Source organism: Oryzias latipes, chromosome 1, assembly GCF_053564925.1.
Source record: "Oryzias latipes strain Hd-rR chromosome 1, Olatipes_Hd-rR_3.1".
NCBI lineage: Eukaryota > Metazoa > Chordata > Actinopteri > Beloniformes > Adrianichthyidae > Oryzias > Oryzias latipes.
This window is the reverse complement of record NC_136237.1, coordinates 19,202,065-19,228,228: the sequence shown is the minus strand read 5'-3', so window position 1 is coordinate 19,228,228 and position 26,164 is coordinate 19,202,065. Positions and strand designations below refer to the sequence as shown.

At 42.1% G+C, this 26,164-nt stretch overlaps 2 protein-coding genes across 6 annotated transcripts in view; both read left to right on the top strand.

Moving 5' to 3' along the window:
• Positions 1–14,107, top strand: part of LOC101162904 (protein sidekick-1) — a 318,971-nt gene extending 304,864 nt beyond the window's left edge. For all 5 annotated transcript variants that reach the window (XM_078944349.1, XM_078944355.1, XM_011477316.4 and 2 more), the window contains 9 exons: positions 2,721–2,907; positions 3,029–3,166; positions 3,246–3,407; positions 4,264–4,389; positions 4,850–5,014; positions 6,481–6,618; positions 11,022–11,142; positions 11,233–11,362; positions 12,427–14,107. In XM_078944349.1, coding sequence (XP_078800475.1) covers positions 2,721–2,907; positions 3,029–3,166; positions 3,246–3,407; positions 4,264–4,389; positions 4,850–5,014; positions 6,481–6,618; positions 11,022–11,142; positions 11,233–11,362; positions 12,427–12,732 — 1,473 coding nt within the window. In that variant the 3' untranslated portion in view covers positions 12,733–14,107. The remainder of the gene's footprint in view (positions 1–2,720; positions 2,908–3,028; positions 3,167–3,245; positions 3,408–4,263; positions 4,390–4,849; positions 5,015–6,480; positions 6,619–11,021; positions 11,143–11,232; positions 11,363–12,426) is intronic.
• A 667-nt stretch (positions 14,108–14,774) lies between these two features.
• LOC101163145 (uncharacterized) lies at positions 14,775–23,327 on the top strand. Its single transcript, XM_004066035.5, has 2 exons — positions 14,775–15,039; positions 19,299–23,327. The coding sequence occupies exon 2, from the start codon at positions 19,414–19,416 to the stop codon at positions 22,456–22,458; it is 3,045 nt and encodes a 1,014-aa protein (XP_004066083.2). The 5' UTR covers positions 14,775–15,039; positions 19,299–19,413; the 3' UTR covers positions 22,459–23,327.
• The last annotated feature ends 2,837 nt before the right edge of the window (positions 23,328–26,164 follow it).

Below are 26,164 nucleotides of genomic sequence, written 5' to 3'. Positions count from 1 at the left end.
TATAGTAAGAGCTTGTGGAAGGACAGGCCTGGTATAATGCTGCCCTCAAGTGTGACTCAGAAGTTGCAGCTTTCAGCTTTGAAAGCAGTAAATTTAGCTTATGGGCTCTATACTGCTGTCTGTTCAGAATAATAACAAAATGGAGCCCTTTGTGTAAGTCTTGGCCACTTTTCAAATCAAATTGCCCGCAGTTTGCGTGGCAGGAAACACAAACACATACCTCTCCAGCTTTAGATGGCGCCATAAAGCGGGTAATCGGGAGCATTTAAAAAGTAATGCTCTTTTGTCACTGCACCATTTTTGTTCAACCGTCTGAATGGGATCACGCCGCCACACAGACGCACGAGCCATCACTAAAAGCACAGCATTGCACCGTGTCTGTCTTAAGGACCCACCACTGTTGCAGAGAACAAAAACATGTAGAGAAAATCCTGGCTAGATCAACACCCCCCCAAACACACACACAGAAAGGCTACAGTGTCACCGTCTGATTGCAGATTAGCTGAGAGGCCATGTGCAGAGTGATTAGAAACACGGGTGGTTGATTGTTGTTCCAAACTTGTTACAGAAAATGTCAGCATGCTGCATCGTACAGGTCTATACCTGAACTACTTTGCGTTATCTGTCTTCTGTGTTTGTTCTCTTTAAATATTTAGGCTCAAATGTTGAGGGGGGTAGATTTATCCCCTAAATCTTCCTCTCTAGAACTTTTTCTCAATCTCGCTTTTGATGAATCGTGATTTTCGGTGGCAGTTATTAAATATGCATGTGTGTGGGGAGGAAAACATGAATAGACTATATTTCATCCAGTTATTCATTCAGTACTGAACAGAAATGCAGTGATATGTTGCAGAGCAGCTTTAAAACAGGAAGTTGTAGGCATAAACCCTGTTGATGAGAATGATTTGCTCAATTCTATCAGAAAACAGGAACTCACTGTTAAGACATCAAAAAGATTTATATAATTATTATTTTGCATCGAGGTAACCATTGCAGGAATACCATATGATCTGTAAGACTGAATCACTACTGTTGCGTAAAGATTCTCACTGATAAAACAGTTTACACACCATAAGCTTGAATATTACTTCCGTCTCATCATGTAGTAGAAAATAACCAGGTAGATTTCTTCTGCTTCATGTTACACACATCAGCCAAACTAATCCATGCATCTTCATTATTCGTGGACGTCATAAAAGTAATTGGTCATGATAAGGATTATTGATTTATTTTTCACATCAGCACGTGCAGCCTTTACCAGTCAGGGCTGAGCTTTCAGCTTTGATGAAGACGCTTTAAATCCTCCTTTCTTTACACCCAGATTTTCATGTCTGATTACTTTCATTTAGGCCAAGTTAATGACTTTTTATTGCAGTACAATAGATGGCTAATTTAGTCTTTAAATACCTTTGTAAATTATCTAAATAATAACTCGGTTGCGCTCCCAGGTCCTCCTTATACCAGTGACGATCACATAAAGCACTGTGATCATTTTAGGCTATAAAAGTAAAGTGGAGGTTCTGGAAAGAATAACTGGAGGTCAAAGAGCTTTTAATTTCATGCAAAATGCTGTAAACTTAATTCTAGCTCACATTAGGTGAGAAAAAAGCCCACAAATGGTGCTCGACTCAAGTTACAGACCTATTTAAGGTACTAGAGCAACACAACCGTCATGAGGAAAGTCTTTAGGGGAATTGTGTTTCATCCCTTCAGCGTTGTGTCGCTGGGGTTTAGAATCTCTGCAAAAAGTCCAAGAAAAAGCTGTGGAGACACATTGTGGCCTAAGATGTCCAAATAGTTTCTTTTGTTTTCTGTTTTTGATTTTGACATTACAAAATAAAAGCTATATAATGAAGAAATATTACACCCAGTAATCAGTCCTTTACACTGAAATCTTTCTGGTTGGTCTCTTCTTTTTTTCCAGTGATTTTTAACCAGATCGTCTGTGCTCCACATCTTTATTTCTGTTCCAGAAACAGGAAAACCAGAAATAAATAAATCAAAAAGTAATCATCTAAATCACCTATAGAAATGACTGTTGAAATGAGGATTTAGTTATTTTGTGTTTGTATTCATGCAACTTTATGATGCTGCAGAGAAAAGTGTCCAGCCTGACAAAGAACCTCCACTATGCAATGAATAGTAGAGATGAAGACTAACTTTAATGACGCGATGATGAAGATGCAGTGGGCTTTTGGAAGATGAAAATGGAGAAAGCAGAACAGTTCAGTCTGTTACTAAAACACTCAGTGTTCAGAACAGCTGCTGATTGGACGGGCTGAGAAGCAGTCTGCTGTCTTTCTGTGTCTTTGAGATGTGTGTTTTTTTAAAGACAGAATTGATCTTACTTGGAAATTATTTTACCACACAAGTTCTCTTAGCTTGATGCTATGTTGTCACTCAAAAGTTAAGGGTCTTATAACTCACTCAATAGAGTTCTTTCATTGCCGTCTCTTCAGTCCCTTTGACTGAACCTCAATCACGATGAAGGCTCGGAATAGCCAGGTTAACTGTTGAACCATCAAATGGAAAAAATCTGTACTGAATGAACCAACTCAAACACCGCTAACTTTAAATTTGTTTTTACTTTTCAAACACCTTAAAAATTCTTTTTTACCACATTCATAAAATATTTAGGACAGAGATGACATTAGTGATGTGAGACAGGAGCAAAGAAAGAGCCCAGTTAAGTTGATGTTTGTTGTTATTTGCTGTCACAGATTCACTACTGGGAGAGAGACAAGCAGAACCAGACTGAAAAAGTGAAAGTGATTTTTATCCCTGAGACCCGTGTGCACCTCCACAACCTGACCAGCTACACACCTTATCTGGTTACCCTGACTGCCTTCAACACGGCTGGAGACGGACCGCCTAGCGACCCCCGTGGGGCTCGGACCCGCCAGTCTGGTAGGAAGCCATGGCAGTTTAATCTCCTCATACCAGTCTAATAAACAGCAAAATCAAAGTCTTCCTGATCTCATTGGAATCCTCTGATCTTCCCCTTATCTGTCGTCCTTTGTGTCTGCAGCTCCCAGCCAACCAAGCTTCCTGTCCTTCTCTGAAGTGACAGGAGGAAGTGTCAACGTGTCCTGGGGGCCCCCGATCACCCCTAATGGACAAGTGGAGGGCTATCGAGTCATATATCAACCAACTGCACCTGTACAAGGTCTGCATACATTAATAAACATGCTGTCGGCAAAGAACGTAATGCCTTTCTATACTAACTTTTGCTAATTTGACCTCAGGAGTGAGTAAAGTGGTGACTGTGGATGTGAAAGGCAGCTGGCAACGATGGCTGAAGGTTCGGGATTTGATCAAAGGAGCAACATACACATTCAGCGTTCAGGCTCTCACAATCAGCTATGGCCCCCCAGTACGCGCAAACATCAGTGCTCAACCTGTAAAAGGTACAACATGTCAGAGTTCTACCTGAAACTCCCTGAAATTCAATGAAACTGATTTTAAAAAAGGCAAAAACTTACAGATATTCTGATTGCATCCACCATCTACTGCTTATCCCAATTTGGTTTGCAATAAATACAAAATACTTTGTGAGAAAAATGTGCAGAAAAAATGTTTTTACTTAGACCTTTGAACTAAAGCAGGTGTCAAACATGAAGAAAAAAAGTAAGCCCAGTATAGCAGCATGGCTTATACTGCTTCATTAATCAAATGTTCACATCTTTGCAAAATTTCACCGGCAGCTTTAAGTGAATCTTTATCCCACGTGCTGATGCTGTCACTACAGCACACTGAGATGAAACTCTCTGATTAAACCTCAAAGTCAAACTCTTTGGAAAGAGCACTTAATGTAAGCAGACTGATGGCATCAGCTCATGCAGCCACTAACACCCAACGGAAGCTGTTGGGAGCTGCTGTTTGACACACTATTTTAGCTGTTCAGTGGGCCAGAATAGATGGCCCTCATTTCCCATCATGGTTAGCTGGACTGAACAGCCTCTACATATTATTAAATTTGAATTGAGCCGGCATTTATATTTAATAAAGTAAGCTATATTTCTGCTTTTCTCTGCTCCTTCCTGATTGCTTAATGTATCAATAAGCAGCTTGATGTCTGATAAATGCTACAGATTTTCACAAAACTCACTCACTCCCTTTTAAAGAGCAACATCTTATTTTTTCATTGGAGCTAATTATCCTATTTTTCTGCTAAGTTCAGTTCCTCCTTTGGAGCAACCTTATTGGAAAATGTGAACCAGTGCCGTGTTCAGAAAGTAAGAATTCCTCTTTCTGACACTAAAGGCTCTCCCGGGTCGCCCGTGGAGGTTTCCATCACTAAGACGTCCTCTGCCCTCACCCTCCACTGGTCAGAAGCTGATAACGGCGCCGCTCCTGTGACTGGATACGTGATTGAGGCTCGTTCCTCAGGTGAGCTCCAGTACTCCACAAACAGGCTATGCAGACTTACAAGGCAGTCACCTCTTTCTTATGAGCTCTAAATTCTTTACCAGCTTGAACTACGCTGTACTGAGCGTTCCTGAAGGTCTTTTTGGATTCATTAAGACCTGCTGAGCAAATCAAGGCAGCAGCAATTTTCTAATAAAAATTACAAGACGTGCAACTTGGGAAGGAAGCGTCTGTGGGAAATTGTTTAAGCACCCTGCAGGAGAGCAATTGTAGACCAGGATATAATTAAACAATTGCCAACAATGCCCCTTTTTATTAATAGCGATAGCAGTGATCACTGTAATCCCCGCAGTGTCATCATCATCCTTGTCATCTCCAATGTTATGTGACAACTTCTAATTCTCTTTACTCACATTTAAAAGTGACTAATTCTTCAATGGCGCTCTGTCTTCCTTTGCTCATCACACACCTCTGTCTGCAGACGAGGGATTGTGGGACTCCTTCATCAGACATCTTCCTCCCAGCAGCAGGTCTGCCTCCGTGCCGCTGGAGCGCCTGAGGTCAGGAATTAGCTACGAGTTTCGAGTTATTGCTCTTAATCGCTTTGGCTATGGACAGCCAAGTACGCCCTCTGCTGCTCTCGCAGGTAAATAGCAAACGCACAAAGTCGCACGCACCATTGAGGTCGATGAACAAACTCACTTATACACTTGTAATTCCAGAACATGATCATGTTGTTGTAGATAGATCATGTGCTTTTGCTGCCCTCTTCAGGCACAGTCATGACACTGCAGCTGGCTCCACTGTGCAGACGGCTGTTACTAGAGCAAAGCTCAGCCACCTTTATTGCTTAAAGGGCTGTTTGGGTCACTTTCTTACTGAGCAAAACCTAGCAAGACCATTTGTGAAAATACACTTAATTTATGTTTTGTGACCATGAAACTATTCATGTATAATATGCAGCATATAGATATTTACACTAGTTACAAACAAATAAATAAAAGAAAAAAATATGACAAAAAGGGGTTTATACAAATCTACACTTTAGTTTCTCGAAGCTATATAACCTCTTTTTGTGATAGTAAAACCTGTCCAACACAAAAAGCCTTCAGCTCTAATCTGTTTGCTCAGCTGTTGGACAGAACAAGTTAGAAAAAAGAAAAAGAAAAAAAAGATATTTACAGTAGTTAAAGTAGAATTGTTGTTTTACTAAACAATTTGAACTTCTTTTACTTTTGAGAGCAGCACAAACAATTTCCTTTCAAAATATAATACACACTGTCCAATAAGATCTTCTTGCTGTAGCAGATTTACATGTAAGTAAATGGAACATGGACTTTTCTGTTTGGTGCACCTTTATCCTTTATCGCCTTCTAATATCTTTAATATCAAATGTAAACATGAAAAAATTGAGTATTTAATCTAATTTATAAACAAAAGTGCTATAAGCTGAATCACAAGATATTAACATTTTACTCTCACTCTGCTGTTTTGTCTGTCATCAGTTTTCTTGTCTGTTATCTAATCATAAATGACAAAACTTAACATAAACAAATAAACCAAACCATTATTTATTCAAATTGTATGAGCAGCTGTATAGCTCAGCAATCAGACCAGTGTTCAATTCTAAGGGGTGCAATAAGCTTCATCCAGTGTGGGTCTAGGCAGTAGTGTGGGGAAGACCCTCCACACTACTGCCTTACTATGTAACCACAAGAGAGTCCAGGTCTGGATCCTCCTGTGCCGGTCCCCAGCCCGGATAAAATACAGAGTTGTGTCAGGAAGAGCATCTGGTGTAAAAAATCTTTGCCGAACCGCCTGTGTGAACCAGCCCAAGCTGATACGCTGTGGCGACCCCTGAAGGGATATTTTTAAGATCGACAACATTCAAATTGTTAGTATTTTTCATCAAAGTCAAAGAGCCACAGTGGAGGGACAAAAGAGCCGCATGTGGCTCTGAGCCTCAGTTTGCAGAAATTTGGACTAAAGGCTTCAAACCTGTCTGCAAACGCCTGAATTGTTTCAAGAAGACTGAATGGGAGTAAAAGGGAATTATAAATGTTTATATTTATTGGGGTATATTTTGTGACCCTTCTTTGTCTCCATCTGCAGCTCTCTCCGAGCGTCCCTTTTATGAAGAATGGTGGTTTCTCCTGGTCATGGCTCTGGTAGGGCTAATCCTCATTCTGGTCCTGGTCTTCACTCTGCTGCTGCATGGACACAGCAGCAAATACAAAGCTTGTGGCTCAGGTTTGTGGTTCTGTTGTGTACTTTCATTCTCATTGCAGGAGTATGGTACAAACCCCCGGCACAATTTGGCAAAACATTCACGAACTGCTGCATAAAAATCAACACTCCTGGTTTGGGAAATATCTGTTTTATTTCCAATCAATAATAATCAAGTTTCCCAGTCCGTCTCCAAGTTGTCTCAAACTTCTATCATTTTGGGCGCTTTAAACAGTTAAAAGTGGATTTGAGATAGTTGACAGAGACCTCTGGAGGGATCTTCACAGAGAAACATTCTAAACGGTTCATCCTTCCAGCCACAAAAGATCTACCCTCTGCAGCAAGAAAAACATGGATAACTGCAAAGACTACAAAGAAAATGTGAAAACTCTGGTCACCAGCAGACGCACCCTTGTGAGATGCAACCATAGTCAAACTGAGTCAATAAAACATCAGTTTTACAGCATTAATGATTTACTAAACAATCTCAATAACTGACAACAACAAGGATGTCCAAGCTATCCCTCTGCACTTGTGAAGTAGAAGACACTGTCAATCTATTAGGCCTGATTTACTCTTCCACATGAATTGTTGAATTTGGGGAACATTCAGACTGTTTCCACCTTTGATTTACCCACTGAGTCACAATGAGCCCGCTTGTTTGAATGAAAGCTTTCTTCCTGCTAGAACAGTGCTATAGTGTTGTCATTTGGTCATCAGCAGATCTTTTATCAGTAGCTTCAAAATAACTGAAAAGCAGTCACTGTTGTTTTGTTTGTTTGTCTACTGTTATCAGTCAAGCCTTAGGCACAACTGCCCCCATGGGTGGATACGGGCTGGATGTGGGCTAAAACTGCGGCGTACAGATAGCCTGTATGAAATATGAGGGTCATAGACAGCTAGAAGCGAACACTAAAACAACATATGAGAGTGAGTGAGGGTGAAGTAGGTGAGACGCAGGCACGTCATACAGATTGTTCGCCCCCCCACCCCAGAACTCTGTGAACTGCACAGGGCGCATTGAATCAGTCCATGACCCACCACAGGCCTGGACAACCCTAAAACCCGCAACAACGGGTGCATGTGACTACAGCTGTAACATAAACAGGAGCTCGTATTGTGTTGCGTCTGCCTTCCTGACCAATATTGTCTGGAGTGTGTGGAAATAATGTGACACCAAATTATGTGGATGTTTTTTATTTTCAGTCCAAAGTTTACAATGTGAGCAGTGGAATGGACACTAAATGCAAAGGTCCAATAATGTTTAAGTATTTGGATCTATAAATTTCTGACACGTAGAAACCTGATGCCTTTTCGAATAAAGGAAATCTTGGAGGGAAAAATGTAAAACAATAATTATTCTTGTCATCAGAATAAAGATTTGTTGTGTCCTGCAGTCTTTTGGTTTTCCCATAAAAAAGCTTGTCCACAGACAGACAAACGAAAGGCCGACTTCACCGGTCCTCCTCGCTTTGTGCTCCTTCCAGCTGCTGAGCAGACTCTGTGTTTGAAAGTCTGACACAGTGACTGCTGGGAGGCAGCTCCTCTCTGTGGATCTTACAGATGAGGAGCGAAGCTCTGTCACTGAACATCATCTGTAGTTTCAGCTGTCTCTACAAAGCCCCCCGACTGTTCTGTTTTACTGCTACTGTCATCATTTTCAGCACAAACTCACCGAGTCCTCACAAGGTTCAAGTGTGAACACTCATTTTGTTCTCATCCAAAAAATCAGACTGAGTGTAAACATGATTACATGTCCTCCTTGATTGGGTTGTGAACAGACTGACACCACTGTCCTTAATCTAATTTAAAACGTCACTGAGCTGATTTGGATTGGTCTGATCTGATTGAAGTGTTTACATTAGGGATTTTTTATATCAATTTCAATGAAAAGCCAACCATTAACCTGATTAAAAGCGCTCTATCAGAGTACTTCTAATATTCTCTCTGGTTGTGATGTTTTCATTGTTAGCGGTGGATAAGTGTTCAGTGTAAATATGCCATCATTGCCCTCATCCACTCCTTTTAAATAGCAGGTCATCGTTTGGGGTTGTAGCGTGTTGTCTCTGCGCCTCAGCTCATCAGTGCTCACACTACAACATGCTGGAAAACATTCAACATTAGATTTCACAGTTTGTTTGGGATTCAGACTGAAGGCAAATTGCATTGTTGAAAGGGATTTCTGAGGCTGTTGGAGGAGAGACCGGGGACCATGCTGTGGGTTGAGATGTGGCACTTCAGCCGATAAAGCAGCAAGAGACAGAAACGTCTGAACACAGGAAGAGTAACAAGGAAATGCCGAGTTAAAAGCTGCAAATTGTGGTCAGGACGGAGAATTCAGTAGAGTTGAACATTTGTAGTATATTTTTAAAAACATGGATGTGTGCAGAAACATTGCAGACATCGAAACAAATGTATGACTTGTTCTTTTTTTTTAAATCTTAAAGAAAGCGCTTGTATAAAAATCCTGTTTTGAATATGTTCTTTTGGCATTAATGTGTTGATTGAGGACATTTGTGAAGAACATTAGGCTTAAAATTGCATTTCTTTATGCAAATCATTATGAATCAGGAGCAGACGAAAAATGCAGTTAGAAAAAGAGCTGATTTGTGATGTAGAAAATATGCTGGATGGATGCTCTGCTCCATTCTGATGCATCCGCTTACAGACAAATAGATCCATTACATCTTTTTTTTCCTTGTCTGAGCTGGCATCTGGCTCAAAATTGTACGGCTGGATAGCTCAGATGTTGATCGCCATCTTTGTTACACCGTTAATGTTAGGCCAGAGGTTTGAGGGGCTGTAAGCTAGCAGGAGAGCATGTAAACAGAGAACTCTCACTTATCGGTGATGGGAAGTGGCTTGCTCTGTGACAACAGTCCCTTTCATAACTCAGACGTGAATTTCTAATGAACTACTGTCACTGTGTAGAAACTATGTCCTAGAAAACAACACAGGTTTTTGGATTTTGCTAAAAACGGCATCATTATATTTAATCTTCAAGCGACCGGGTGGGGTCATTTATGACCCCAGCCATATAATTTAATGTGCCAGATCTTTGTTTTTTATTCAATTTTTTTTCCCTACCATGAGTTTGTCAGTCTACTAATTCTACACAGTTTCATAGTATTTTGCAGGGATCAGGCAATTTGTGTGGCGTAGACATCACAAACTCTTGTGGGGTCATTTATGACCCCGAAGAGAAGCACTGGTTTTTAAACATTGGTTATTCAATTTTATTAAAATGTTCCACTTCTAATCAGTCCTTGATATTGTATTGCAGTGAACCATTGCCAACAGACCTAGTCTAGCAAGATTTACAGATGCTGAAGCTGAGACTAATACTTAAAGCCCAAAGTGATTATGAAAAGGGTTAGGGTTAGGGCTAACCCTTCTCAAAGAGCTTGGGTATGAACTAGTGAAGCCACATGTAGAGAAAAGGTCACAGATTCATAACCTCCATAAAGCAACTAGGAAAGCAATAGCAAGCATTAGTGTTGGTCCTGCTAACCCTGCAGAGCAGCCTGCAGTTGCTGCAGTACCTGGCAAACGCAAGCGCTGTTCGTTTTGCCCACGCAGCATCTACAGGAAAGTGTCACGGGCGTGTGCTTCATGCAACCAGCCAGTGTGGCCAGAACATAGCCACAAACAAGTGGTTTGTAGTACATCGATGAATTTCATTTCAAGAGCTTTGACTGAACTTGTTTTCATAACTGAGTATCTGCTTTTGACAGTTACAATTTTCAGTTATTTTTTGATATCATATTACACATGTACAAACAAGATGTTTGTGTGGTTTTTGTTTTAAACACAGGCATAGTAGTAACATAAGTTGATCGAATGTGTTCTGAGTAGGATGACTTCCTTACCAATTGTAGCATGTTCCCTAGTCAGCAACTCAGCTAATTATTTTTGTTGATGTTAGCAGTATGCTAGCTCAACATAAGTTAAATATTTCTACTCAAACTCCTCTTTTTTTATAATGTACGTTTTAATTTAGGTTGCTAAAAAAATTATCCTTTTGCAAGTTGGAACAAGGACTGTCTAAATAAATGTTGCGTTGTTCTTAAAGTCTGTGTTTTGGTTATTTCTTGCAATAAAAATATTGTTAGCAAACACATATTACATTAGATCATTGAAAAAAAAAAAACCTGTCTTAAACACAGGGAGTAGTTTTGGTATGATAAACCCCCCATCCAGCCATTCATAATAAGGATCCCTGTACAGAACACAATGGGGTCATAAATGACCCCACTCGGTCATTACAGTCAGTAAAATAGATTGGTCGCTTGAGGGTTAAAAGACCACTGGGAACACTATAACAACAGGTCAAAAGATGATTGAAGTGCGACTTTAAACCGAAGAAGCTAAAAGCATGAAGAAGCGTGCAGCAGTAATAAATGTGTAAGTGTTGTTTTTCTCCACAGGTAAACACATAACAGCAGGAGAGGAATCGGTCACACTTGACAACGGGGGCTTCGCCGCTCTGGAGCTGAACAGCAGGACGCTTAACACCAAGACCTCCTTTCTGAAAAAGAACGGGACCAGGTGAGCTCCAGCTGCGTCTGGCTCCTCACATTCACGTTTTTCCTGACTTGCTCAGCAAATGACAGACTCCCTGTCTGAATCCGATCCCAGGTCTCCTCCCAGGCCCAGTCCAGGAGGCCTTCACTACTCTGACGAGGACATCTGTAACAACTATAATGGAGCTGTGCTCACAGAGAGCACCACCCTCACTGAGAAACCCACCGAGGTCTCTGAGTCCGAGGTATTGCTCTATTAGTCAGGGGACGGGGGGGCAGCGGCATGTTCTGTCAGTATGTTTGCTTGAGTGTGAAAGTAAGATCAGTTAGTCTTTATTGTGTTGTAACTCCAACAGTCTCTTTAGCCGACAGCATCAAATATCTGAGCTCCGACCAAATGTAAAAGTGTTCCAGAATCTCAAAGGCTTAAAGAAACTCACACACAGAAGTGCTAAAAGTTTGAGAATTACCAGCAACTCTCTCTGAATCACTTAAAAAGACTGTTTTATAATAAATGACGTGGACTGCTTGTGTAATTGAGTTCAGTTACCTCAGATATACTTTGTGACAGCTTCTAACAAAGTTATCTTATTTTTTAAGCTTTTTGACTCAGTAAACCAATTTGAGAACAGTATGAGACTGGTTTGAGATGTGTTAAAGACATCCACAATGAAAATTTTAGGCTTTTCGGAGATCCTTTCAACACCAAAATCTCAAGTGTCATAAGGACTCAGCAAAAAAAAAAACAGAGCCCCCCCTTCAAATGATTGAGATAACCCAAGCACACTTAAAAATACACAAAATATTGTATTTTGAAAGGTAAAAAGGAAACATTTTAATCAAGACCTTCTATATAGCTGCAATTTTATTGGATATTCTTAGTGAAGTGCACACTTGACTTTCCTTTTTCCCATCTGTATTCAAATTGTCCAAATGGAGTTTACAACTAACCAACTAATATGACACAATGAGAGAAAGACAAATGCCAAAGTTCTTACGCAAGATTCCAAAATTATCCTAAAAGATCTACTGGTGTAACCCTTGTGCTATCCTAGGCACTTTACCATTGAAAGTTGGGTCATCTAGACCCACTAGACAGTGCTCTGAACCTTTTTTCTTCAATGATTTGTGATCTTCACTGGTGTCCATGGATTACATGAAATCCTCTCCACCTTTATCCACCTTTGTCATGGTAGAGAGAACACGTCAATGTAAGGGTGGAGTCATCTAAGATAGCTCAAGGGTTAAAAAAAACCATATGGCGACATGTGACCAAATAGTTGTCTGACTGAGTCCTTTATGTGTCCAGTTAACAGACAGCGACTATGAGGACGAGCAGCCAAAGCACTCCTTTGTGAACCACTACATGAGCGACCCGACCTACTACAACTCCTGGAAGCGACAGCCCAAAGGTCTGAAAGGGATCAGCTCCTCTTTTGGCTACGAAGAGTGCGCCACTGCAGACACTGAGCCCTACTACCAGACCGTTGTGACCCAGCACAGCACAGGCGGAGCGTACACGCCCACAGGGCAGCCCGCTCACACACACGTTAACCCCAACACCAACCCGCCAGGGTCCCGCACGCCTGTGACGGGATTCTCCTCCTTTGTTTGACTCTTGAGACAAAAGTCTGCACAAAATAGTACGCGCACATACATGTGGAAGGAGGCGAGGGGGGGACTGTGAGCATCTGGACTGCAGAACTTCTAACAGAGCAGCCAGTGTTGCCACAAAGAACTGAAGTTCCCTTCTCTCCTCGTCCATAAAGAACCAGTCCAGCAAGTGGGTGTTCTTTCAGTGTTCTAAGCCTCTGTGTCACCGTTCACACACACACACACACACACGCTGTTCTTGTTTGCTGCACATTCTTACTGGCATGTCCTGATGCTCTGAGACTCTGCAACAAGAGCCGGGAGCAGCGACCACATCCACCCATTTCCAGTTTACACCTGAGACTTCACCCTGCAGCCAAAGGAAGCTGGGATTTCTGCACAAAACTCCTCCTTAGCTTCTTCTATCTACACTTCCTCTGTGCTCCCTAATGGATCATTACAGCCCCCCCACCTGCTGAGAGACAGGAGATCATCTGCAGGTGGTGCAGAGAGGAGCAGCTTTTGCTGACAGGCTGCTTCATGCACAGAACTACAAGCTGTCGGCTAGCAAAGAACAGAAACAATCAGTTTTTAAACTTGAAAAGGACAGAGTGAGTGTGAGCAGATGTGCTTTCAGGACCTTCTCATCCTCACGAGCGATGAATGATCTGAGAGCAATGTGCGATGTTTGGATTGGAAAATACTGAAAGTGTGTTTTTTACTGTTTACTGCCTGTTGTCCTTTTACCGCAGCCTTCCAAGCCATAATGCTTGCACTGAGCCAAAACCCCCAACCATTACCTTTAGTCTCTTCACTCTTTTTTACAGGTCTGAGTGTGACACGTGTGAGCACTTGCATGCGTGTAAAATGGCTCTGTCCTCACCTTTGACGCCTCCTCCTCTGTCTGTGTTGTTCACTGCAAAGCAAAGTGTGCCATTGTGCGTGTTTATATTTTTAAACTTGATTTTGTATAGCAAAACCTCTTTTTAGTTCCTGTTTTGTTCTACATACCGTAGTTTAGTTACGCTTTTGAATTTGAAAACGCTCTGACGGATGTTTTCTTTCTGTCGGTAATGAGAGAAAAACAGAGGAATATTTTGATGAAATATGTCTTAAAAAATAAGCAACAATCACAGAGTTGAAGGAGTTTGAAAGATCTTACAGTGTTATTTCTGTCCAATATGCTCTTATCAAAAATGTTGATGGTACTCTTCTTTCAAAACCTCCTCCAGCAGGAACCAGACTGATACTTGTGTATATTGTACTTCTCTTTGGCCACAGATAAAGCTCATACGTGTTTTCTTCATGTATGATTTGTCTTCATGCAGCCAGATGCTTTCCTCCTACCGTCACGCCTGTTTTGGCCCCATAGAGTGTGAATAAATTATTGTTGTTTACCTGTGTGGTGTGATTTATACTCTGAACGTGTGTTTGTGCAATAACAACATATTTTTTTCAATACATGTATTGGTTGCATCACTGTTCTCACTGCATTAGAAAAGGTTTCTGCCACCTCTGGCTTTCTTTGGAAAAAAAAAAACAATAAAATAAAAATCAGAAAACCGGTATGGGAAACTTCTAGTTTTTCTATTTAAAAAAATCAAATTTCAGCTTAGGAAGTCACAAAAAACTTGCATTCTTTAATATTACCCAATACTAATCATTGCTCAACATGTTGCTTCTGACTAGTTTTACTATGTAAACAGCATTATATAGTAACTAATTCTCAGAAACAAGTTCCACAAAGCATATAATCTGAACATTTTTTTACATTTCTCAACAAAAGCAAAAATAATTATCATTACACCAATTAGATAAAGCTGATACAGTTAGTGGCAAACTCCCGTAACAAACATATTCCAAAATAAAAACCTGTAAAAAGTGAATTCCTGTTTGAACTCTATTATATTCCTTAGAAATGTCTTTATTGAGTTTTTTGTTTATTGTAAATATTTCTAATGGTCCATAATTTCTTTGTAATGCTTCACAAAGAACGCTTAAGAACTGAATGGATGTTATGGATCAAGTTGGTCCAACTTGACTTAGTGTGTTTTAACCCTCCGTACCACAAGGGGGCGCTGTTGTGCAACAAAGACGACCTCGTGAGCTGCTGCGGTGTCTGGAAGAAGAACAATAAACAAACATGTTTTTTTCTCTCAACACCTTCATTTATCATCAAATGTCGTAAAATCCCATTCCAGCTTTCGCTGTAACCATTTCACCACACAGCCCAGCATAGAGCTAAATGCAGGGACCAGGAGGAACGGAGCTTGGAGCTGCAGCTGCCCGCCCGGAACCTCCTGTGTCGTTGCGGCGTGTAGTGTTTTTGGTGAGTTTTCCTCTTATTTTTTTATTATTCGTTTTGTCCATACCATCTTGTGCGCGTACATCTGTGATACTCTGCTAGTCTGAAGTTAAAGATGCAAGAACATCTCGTTTCGTTCAATCCGCCCCACAGACATTTTTATGTTATTCATCACAGGGGCGGTTTTAGCGCAGTTATTCTGGGGGCCTCCGCTTTCAGACTGTCAGTCATCACAAATATTTCACTTAACTTTGTTCTTGGTTACTAAAACTAATAATAAAAACACATTTTAAGATTTAAAAAAAGGGGGGGGGATGCAGTCTAGGATATGTAGCCTTTTTAGGAAAAACAAGCAGCTAAATGTAAAATGACACAGTTGAGGTCTGCAGCCTCACCAGCAGTGAGCACAAAGAAAACACAAGTGATGGAGGAAAAAGTCTTATTTAGCCTTTAGCATGTTTATCACAGGTTCTTTTCAGCTGATAAATGTTAACATGATGACTTAACATGTCCCTGACTGTTGGCAATCTTACATATCTTTAAATTCAGTGCATAAAGTTAAATCTCCCAAAAGGCACACTGAGGTGTGTCTCCATCATAATGTGAGTTAAAGTGTAATAACAATCTTCTTCCACTTTCGGCTTCTCCCATCAGGGGTCGCCACAGCGAACGAGTCGCATGGTAAATTTGGCAATGTTTTACGCCGGATGCCCTTCCTGACGCAACCTTCTCAAACCGGGCTTGGAACCGGCAGAGGTAGAGAAGGGAACAGGGAGCAGCCCGGAGTCGAACCCGGGTTTCACGGACGGAAGGCGCCGCAAACCAGCACGAGCTAAACTGGCTCCCAAAGTGTAATAACAATCAAATGCATTATTCTGGGTTTAGTAGCGAATCATATGTTAACTGGCTACTGTAAATTGACCCTAGGTGTGAATGTGAGTGTGCATGGCTGTGTGATTTGTGGGTGTCCTCTGCCCCGCCCACAGGTGGCTGGGATAGGCTCCAGACCCCCCCCCCCCCCCAAGGAAAAAAAAAAGCAGTTTAGATGTATGAATGTTACACTAACCCAGTGATTCTCATCTCAATTATTTTTTGCCAGGCCCCCCTAGGAAAAAGAAAATGCCCCCCCCCCCCCCCCCCCCGCACACACACACTTAAACTCGCGCTGTGACAATATATTAGGCTAGTATCTATAAAAATTGTGTAAGTATACCATAAGTTGTATCTTTTAACATTAACAAAAGAAAAAAAGCAATATAAATCCACTTTAAACAAATATTAACTTTATTTAGCCACAGAAACCCTGTTATAGTCTAAAACAGAAAAGAAGCTTAAAGTGTCTAAAATAAAAAAAAATCTGTCATTCCTTATTTAAACTAGAAACATTTTGACCAACTGAACCATTTGATGCTGAGACAAATAATTCAATTAATAAATAATATTAAACGTAAATTGATCTGAAACATTACCGTTTTTAGTCTGAAGAAATAGGTAAAAAAAATTGATTTCTTTTCTTAATGATTGTTTATTTCTGATCTCATAAAGTGCAGCTGTTGTCCTGCATTACCTGCTGTCTTTATGTCAAATACGGACACCAACTAAATGATAGGCAGACAAAGAAAACATTTATGGAAAATAAAGACACATCATCAAAATGTCTACAATAGTTCATAAATAATGACATTATTAGCATGAGCTGAGGAATCTAAAGGCACATGATGATCCTGGTGTTGCGTAATCCAGGCTGTGCTACCCCTCCCCTTTCATCAGGAGACAGGAGCAGCTGCAGGGACGGTAATTCACAGTTTCAGGCTGTTCCAAACTTTGTCATATAACAGATAATAGGAAACCAATAGTGACGCAATTTTTTTTCAAAGCACTGAGCTGCTGTCACCACCGCCCCCCGTTAAATTTGTTCCCCGGGCAATTGCCCCTATTACCTTTGCCTATAACCGCCACATCTGCGCGCCCCCCCTGTCGCCCCCCCTGTCGCCCCACTATTTGAGAAGCAACCACCTAGGAAAAACCACAGGACCTGGACTGCTCAAACTTGGATTAAATTATGCATTGGATAGTAAAGAATACAATAAAACACAGTGTCTGATTTGTGAAAATGTGAAATAGGATGATTTTATCACATTTTACGCACTGATTGTACCTAAAACCAGATCCTATTGAAAACCCCCTGGAACTGGACTTCTCAAACCTGGACTAAATCATGATTTGGATAGTAAAGAATACATTAAACACAGCTTCTGATTTGTGGAATGTGAAATAGGATGATTTCATGTAGTTGATAAGTTTAAAATGATATATGTTTTTGTTGTTGTTGTTTTTTTTGTTTTTTTTTCTTTGGGGGGGGGGGGGGGGGGGGGGGGGGGAGGGGGGTAAGAGAAAAAATTCAAGATCCACTGCCGTAAGGGAAGCTGTGACAGCTAACATTTGTTTGTGGCTGTCATTGAAGCGAGTTGTCCTCCATGTTCCGGCCCACTACTTAGCTTGCAGGCTGTTGCAGAGAGTTCTATGTTGGTTCTCCACACCTGAGACAGCGATGCATTCGTGTGTCAGAGGAAAAATAATCCAGCGGTGTCTCATCTGTTTACCTGCCTAACCCAGAGTTCATTTAGACCTGCAGCCCTCACAGCTCAGAACCTCTTGGTGAAGGATAACAGTCTTCATCTTCACTCAAGACACAACTGACTGCATTCAGCTTTTTAACCTTTAAATAATTGTCATTTTTCTTGTAAACTTACAGTTTATGTGATGGGGCCCTTGCCAACTATAACTGTATTTAAAAAAAAAAAGGGAATTAGTTTTAATTCACAAAAAGTGTGTGCTGATGGTGATGAAGATATTGGAGTAACTGTTGAAAGCCTGAAAATGCCCTTTGAATTGTAGCACCGAAGACGCCTCTGGCGCGATCCCTCCAGCTCCAGGGGCTTATGATGTTTTTCTTATTTCCATCGAGACAATAATAAAAAGATCCTCCTGTCTTGTTTTGTTTGGCTTTGCCCTCTTGGATTAATGCTCAAACTGGGCCACAGACAGACGGAAGTAACTTTCAGGCCCACGACGACGCGCTTGCCTGTGCTTCTGTAGAGCTCTCCAAAACATAAACCCAAGCTACTCGCTCAACATCATCCATGTTTTTCATGATGCGGAAACGAATGAAGTCCAGAAAAACATTGGTGGTTGCTCCAGGGCATAAAGGCGTCCAAAGAGGCGGCAGGCGTGAATTTGGCGCGCAAATGGCTTCTGGTGTGAATGCAGCATAATTCATATGGTGGCCTGTGTAACAAATCAGAGGGCACTGTGGGCGGAACAACGATGGGTTTTTGCATTTGAACCAAAATAACCCAGTTTGAACTTGACACCTCAACTCACTGGATTCATAAAAAGGGTAAATATACCAACTTTTGGCAGATGTATCCCCCTATTCTCAATTTCTTGATGCAAAACGCTGTGGTGTTATCATAAACTTTTCTTAGTTTGTGTTAAAATACCTCGGAACATTTGAGAAATGTTCTGTATTTTTATAAAAAGTATAAAAATAAGTATTAGGAGATTGACAAATGTGTTTCCAAATACATTCACTACATTTACTCACATCAGGTTTTAAACCTCTGCAGAGAGTTACAGATGGAAGTCAAATCATTTAGAAAGGTTTGTAAAGAAGAGTGTAAAATTAAGTAAATGCACCCTCTTTGTTCACCGTCAGCCACACTAACTAGTAAACCGTCAGGTTTGTGAGTTCTCCACACTACGTTTCTTTCTAATGTCTTGTGGTTCCTTTTTTTTCCTGCAGACATCTTTTGCGAAGTTTTCTGTTGTGTTGATTCAAAGTTGATACAAGAGCTGCACGATATGAGGAAAATTCGCGATATGCGACATCACTGATCAATATTGCAATGACGATAATTTGCGGTATATGAACAAACCCTCGTCTACAAAAGGCGAACATCCAACTCTCTCAATCTCCATCCGATTAGTCAACAACGTCAAAGAATCCATCCAATTGATCAAATGCATAAATGGATTTATTTGATTGGTTAAATACTTCAAACTGCCATAAGATTGTTTTAGCACAATTATTTCTACCATTTATTGCAATTTTTGCCGTCTTTTGCGATATGCGTTTTGCACATCTTGATGTCACGATAACGAAAAATCTGCGATATATTGAGCAGGCCTAATGGATACCATCTTTTAGAAAATGATCAGGTCAAAGTAGTTTCACTTGAACATGTTTGGTTAAACCTTGCTTTATTTTTTTGTTTTCAAAGGTTTCTCCAGTGGGCCAAAACATCCGAGATCTGAGGATCAACCAAAGAAGGTAGCATTATAGTTCTGAAGATCCGACTGGACTCCTCTGTGGACAAAACGCACATATTGTGTGGAATGGCTGTACAGCAATACAAGATGGAGGAGGACGTCTTCATGGAGCCCCTCCCTGAGCCACTCCTCCTTATCCTCTCCCCTCCTCCACCTTTTCTGCCCACTGTTTCTCAGCCGGTCATGGTTTGGCCCAAGTGGCTTAAAGCTTTTGAGCGCTACATGCGGGGCCTGGGGGAGACGGACCTGCCGGACTCCAGCAAGCTGGTGCTCCTGCAGAACTGCCTCGGCACCGAAGGGGAGCGCGTCTTCAGAATCCTGATCCGGAACGAAAGCACGTACGCCGCTGCCGTTGGAGCTCTGACCTCTCACTTTAACTCCAGCAGCACGTCTCAGATGCACCGCCTTAAATTCCACCAGAGGGTGCAGATGCCCGGAGAGACCGCCGATCAGTTTGTATCCGTGCTGGAAGAACTGGCGATTCCTTGCAAATATCGAAAATCCAAACATAAAGTCATCCTGGATCAGCTGATCAATAAAACAAACTCCGCACAACTGCGAGAGAGTCTGCTGATGAGGAGGACGGATCTGACCCTGCCCACGGCGTTGGCTATAGCTCGAGACATGGAGCTGCTTTTGGAAGAGTCTCCGCAGTACCATGTCCATGAGGTCAGCGTGGACATCGGAGAGGATTTTGACCCTCCTGTTCCAATCAAACGCAAACGAGGGCGACCTCGCCGGGAGGAGCAACGACTTAAAGCCGAGACGCGTGCAGCTCAGCCCCCGGTGAAGCCGCCTACGCGCAAAGACGAGTACTACTACAGCAATGATAAGCTGTACTATGAAAACGACGGGGAAGATCCAGCTCCGGAGGAGTCCGACGGGGCTTGCAGCGTCTCGGATGACGGTGAAAAGGAAGATCCAGTGTCACTGCTGAGGGTGAAGGAGGAAGACTCCGGCAAAGACAGCGATGATGCAGAAGATGCCGGTGAGAACGAAGAAGACGATGACGACTTTGTGTTGCCGTCTACAAAGCTGAAGGGCCCCGTGTGCCCCATATGCCCCAACAGGCGCTTCAGAAACGCACACAAGCTGGGCAGACACATGCGGACCCACACAAAGGAAAAACCCTTCACCTGCCCGCTCTGCAGCAAGACATTCAGCCAGTCCTACCACATGACCCGACACATGAGGAACCTGCACGGTGCCGCCCAGCACATCTGCGCCACCTGCGGCGAGAGCCTGGAGAGCTGCACGGAGCTCCAGAAACACAAGAAGACGCACCGACCCAAAGTTCTGTTATGTCTAGACTGCAATGAAAAATTCTCCAACGCTCAGGAGTTTTCTGCTCACGTCAAGTCACACAGCGCCGCCTTGTCTTCCCAAGAGGAGGGTCAAAGTGGTGATCAGGTTGATGTAAAAACCGAGGAACCACCTAATGATCCGGAGGACGGCATGTGTCCAGATACAGAGCCTGAGGTTTCTACCTCCGTCAGTGAAAACGGCGAAGCTGAGTCTGAGAATGGAGGACAAATGAAGCAAAAGGCAACAGCAAAATCTAGAAGAGATGGACATTTCTGTCCTATCTGTGTCAACCGGCACTTCAAAGGATCCAACAAACTGGCCAGACACATGAGGACGCACACTAAAGAGAAACCCTTCGCCTGTCCGGTGTGTGAAATGACCTTTAGTCAGTCCTACCACATGACCAGACACGTGCGGAACCAGCACGGCCTCGGGCAGCACATCTGCTCCAAATGCGGGAAGAGTTTCGACACCTGGCTGGATCTGAAAGTGCACAAAAAGACCCACGCCATCAGGGGCCTGACGTGTTTCGCCTGCGATAAGCAGTTCAAAGGGGAAGCTGCGCTCGCCAACCACCTCAAACTGCACCGCAAGGTGGAGTCCTCGCCTCGGAGCCTCGTCTGCAGCGACTGCGGCAAGGAGTTTGGCCGAATGTACCATCTGAAAAGACACCTCATGACTCACCGGAAAGGAGCGACCGCAGAGTGCTACACGTGCCCCGACTGCCAGAAGGTTTTTGTCTTCCCAGAAGACCTCAACAAGCATCTGGAGAACCACGTGAAGGAGAACAAAGGCATGTGTCCAAAGTGTAACGAAAGCTTCACCAGCGCAGAAGAACTCGAGGCTCATATGAGCGTCCATCAGAAGTCCTACTCCTGCAGCATCTGCGGGAAGAAGTTTAAGGTGGAGTACGCTCTGAAGAAGCACGAACAAGGTCACCAAACCGAACAGTATTTCTGCTCTTTGTGCCAGAAGCATTTCCTCAAGCTCTCCCACTATAAGAGGCACGTGTTGGTCCACAACAGACGGGAGTCTAAGTGCCCTCACTGTGCCAGCGTTTTCCTGCAGCTAACGGCCTTCAAGTACCACCTACGGACTCACACTGAAGAGAGGCCTTACCAGTGCAGCTGCTGCATCGAATCCTTCCAGCAGAAGGAGGATCTGGAGCAGCACTGCCTCAAACACAGGAAGTTCAAGAAGCAGAAGCCCTACTCCTGCACCCGCTGTGACAGCGCCTTCTCCACGCTGGTGGAGCTGACTGAACACATGAGCCTGCATGAGGGGGAGCCGCCACAAACCTGCCCCGTGTGCGGCAAGAGTTTCCTGAACAAGAACAAGCTGGAGAAGCACCTGAGCATCCACACCGGGGAGAGGCCTCACCTGTGCTCCATCTGCGGCAACGGCTTCCCCTCCGCCGCCAGCCTCAAGCTGCACGCCCACATCCACACGGGGGAGAAGCCCTTCCAGTGCAAGCAGTGCAGCAAGAAGTTCAGCTCCAACAGCGGCCTGCGCCTGCACAGCCGGCAGCACATGGACCAGCGGCCCAGCTACGAGTGCCCCGAGTGCGGGAGGACGTACGGCCGCATGACGGAGCTGAAGATGCACCAGCGCTACCACACCGGAGATAAACCCTACGCGTGCACCTGCTGCTCCAAACGCTTCATCAGCAAGGACAAGCTGATGGTGCACATGAGGACGCACACGGGGGAGAGGCCTTACTCCTGCCCCCACTGCGGACAGACATTTACGCAGACGGGGGACAGAAACAGACACATCAGTAAACAACACAGCAACTTAATGCAGTGAGGACTGCTCTTAGTCATTGAACATGAAAGGTTTAGGAAGTGTCAATATTCTTTGATTTACTCTGAAATAACAAGTTGGAATCATGTTGTGATCAACAAAAACCTGTCGCACTGAAACTGAAAAGCTCCTGCAGACAATTGAGATAAACAATGCTCCTTGCAGTGCTGATTGTGGCTAAAAACCATTTTGAGCTCTCCAAGCTTTAGTAATAAAGACCAGACAATACTGTTATCCAGACATCCGTGACATGCCTTTTGTTAGTCAGTGTAGAAAAAAAAGAATGTTGGATTGAAGGAATCCCCTTTCTTTGATGAAAGAGGCAGTATGCATTTGCCATGTGTTTGGTTTTGGAAATGTTTTCATAAAAGGTCAGAATGTGTTTTCACATTTCAAACATGTTTGCATGATGGTAAAAATCAGAACCTTTGCAATCAGTAAGTAAAAATGATCCAATGTTTGTAGAGTTTAAGCTCGTTAATCAGCAAACTGTTCAGTCGAGCGGCATTTTCTTCAGTCTGGAGTTTTCTGTTTGTGCTTTATGTTTCCTGCAGAAATGCAGAGACTCTGTCTGCAGAGCTTTCTTTAGAAAACCCTCACATCTGGATCACAGACTCAGAAATGTTATGTAAAAATATTGGCTTTGCATGCCTGCATTGTCTGTGTGGGGAGAAGTGTTTCCTGTGTGCGGCAGGACCATGCTGAGGGAGGCTAAATCACTTCAGAGGACAAGACTCTTAAAATGTGTATGTTTATTTTTTACTTTGATCAGTGTAACTTGTCATATTATTTCAGTTTACTTTTGTTTGTTTTTAACCCAGTCATAGCCAGAGTTGTGTTGCTGTACCCAAATAAATATAACATTCACTGTTTATATTTTACATTTATAGAATATGTTTCAATTTTACAGCCATTACAGTAATTCTTATCTTGGCATTAAATATAAAACTAAAACAACAAATGTGTAGCATTTGTTTACCTCGTGTAAACATAATGCCCAGGTCATAATGTTTAGTGCAGGGGTCGGGAACCTATGGCTCGCGAGCCATTTATGGCTCTTTTGATGGTCACATGTGGCTCGCAGACAAATCTTTAATTATACTTTTTTTTTCATTAGACCAGTCCTTCTCGGGCGCGATGCGATGCCAGAAGCGAGCAGTAGTATCGGGAGAAAAATCAGCGCCAGCATTATCCGTTTACTATTATCTATTATTTCACAGAGTTTGTACCAACTGGAAACCTGTGAATGGCCGTGCCTAAAACTGCGCGCTTTCTCTCTGAGAAAGAGCGCACAGTTGCGGGGACGGGATGTGTGAGGAAGAAAGCAGAGGGTGGGGGTGAGGTGTTGTGGGGACAGGCAGCAGGTGAATCGCGCAGGGATTGTAAAAACGTAAAACCCACTGCCCGTCACTCACTGCGGCGTGTGAGTGTGTGTTTGGCTCCAGGTCTGCATGTGAGTAATCTGTCTCACATCTAAAGAACATTCAGACCTATGATCACGTTTAAAGTCTCAACGCCTGCATGAAGCAGAAACTCACCACGTATCAACCAGACTAGACCATCAGCAAAACCACCACGAGAAATACTCATCATTTATCAGCAACACTATAACAATGTTATTCAAAAGAATCCACAGACTTATTGTACTTTAAAAATGTTGAAATAACATCAAATGCACACATTCACGTGTATATTTAGTTTTAAACATATTGTCGCGGACTGAGTTTAACTTAGCTGTTGGGCCGCGTTAAAAGTTCTGGAGTTCATTGAACGCATCAAGCAGAGATCTGATTGGCCCTCAGTTCTGTCGCTCAGCCTGTTGTTAGGTAATCTGGACCAATGGGGTTCAGCTATGGGCCGAATAAGGGAAATGGGAGGGCTGGAGCGGGAGCAGGGGAATATAAAGTTGGGAGAAGCTCTCTCTCGTCTCTGCGGGAGAGATTCAGGAGTTGCTGAATTAATTGTACGGCGTTTGTTGTGGTCTGCAGTAACCCGAATAAAGAACCTTAAAAGAGGTTAAGTCTCTGTGCCTCAGTGTGGGAAAGGGACACTACATAAATGTATGGCTCTTTCGAAATTACATTTAAAAATATGTGGCGTTTATGGCTCTCTCGGCAAAAAAGGTTCCCGACCCCTGGTTTAGTGGCTGGAAGTGTTCTACATAACTACACAAACTAACAAAAATTGTCTTCATAGTGACAAAACAGTGGCATGTAGAGGTTTAGGATTGTCTTTAAAATAGTAATACTGTACATCAGTTTGTTGGTGAATCATTCCTTTTAACTAGCCTACATTCAAAATATTGTGAATACATTCTGAATATTTAATTATTACATTCTAATCCAAACCTTATTTTTTATTAAACTTATTTATACCACAAAGTGTTTTGTAATGATTTCTATTGTTATGTTAAATAATCTATGAGGATTTCGATGGAGGACATGCAAATCTAAAGCAAAGCATCCAGAACTGCACAGCGCGCAGAAATGAGCAGCTCATCATGACCAATCAGAGAGCTGTGAGTATCGCAACGAGGATCACGAGAGCTAAATGAATATGTTAAAGCTTTGGTAAATCCTAATGAAAGCTAAAAACTAAATAAATTACTTTTAATTACTTTTACTTTTTTTCTAATGAAAAATAATTTGTTCTTTAATTCTGTGAAATAAGGTTTTTTTGTAAGACAAAAAGTATGGGAAGTGATTTAGTTACCTCTATTAGAACTGTCATTTATAAACAGGCAGGGCCGTAGGGGTGCCTGAGCACCTGCCCTTTTCCCTTTTTTTGTATTAACATTAATACATTTCTGTTAGAGACACAAGAAGAGATGTGGCTTCGACTTTGAGCCCCTGCCCCTCAAAATTCTGTACACGTCCCTGTTTATGAATGCATTATTAAATCTTAGTTGTTATAAACCAAATAGAATAAAACATTGTATTTCAATTTAACTAAAAATTGTATTTAAAACACTGTAGCACTATCATTTCTTTATTGGTAAATTTTTCTTTTTGATCATCAGACAGCTGTATTACTATTTCAAATACATTTCTGTACCACCTGTTGCAAAGGGTGAGCCAGGGGCGTCTGCAGAAAAGAAGTGCTCCGCTCCCCCCCCCCCCCAGCAAGCAGCTTTTATTACCCAACGTGTAAATCAAGTCATGGCATACAATGGCCCTGTCTGTCCGTACAAGCACGTGGTTAAGAGACCAGCCGTTCCTGTTACAAAGCAGAGTTGGGTCTGCATCCCAACAACATTTCTGTTCAATAAGCCATTGAGCACAGACGAAAAACACATACAGTTTTCAGCACTTCCATGTCTTTATATGGCGATTCGGTATGTTTTACGTTTTATGCACATAAAACATCAACAGTAAGGATAAATATTAACATAATTTAGCATTTGAAAATTTTAAACATTTTCATCGTCAAACAACATATTAATCTGTGCTATATTTACAATCATAACTTCAAAGATAACAGGAAAGATTTTCGCAATTTCACTATGACAAAACAATGTTGTTTTGTATTCAGAACTGTGTTTTATTATTATATTGTATTGTTATAAATGTTATAAATTTGTAGTTTTGTATTGTAGTCTAAAAATGTTCAATAATAATAAAATAAAAGATAAATATAGGTTGACAAAAAGCGACATCCAGCCCAGTAGGTGGCAGCACTCGGTGTTTATGATCAAATAGTCAACTATTAA

What these genes read in the sequence shown, in the direction of transcription:
- LOC101163145 (XM_004066035.5), top strand. Translation starts at nt 19,414, where the DNA reads ATGGCTGTACAGCAATACAAGATGGAGGAGGACGTCTTCATGGAGCCC.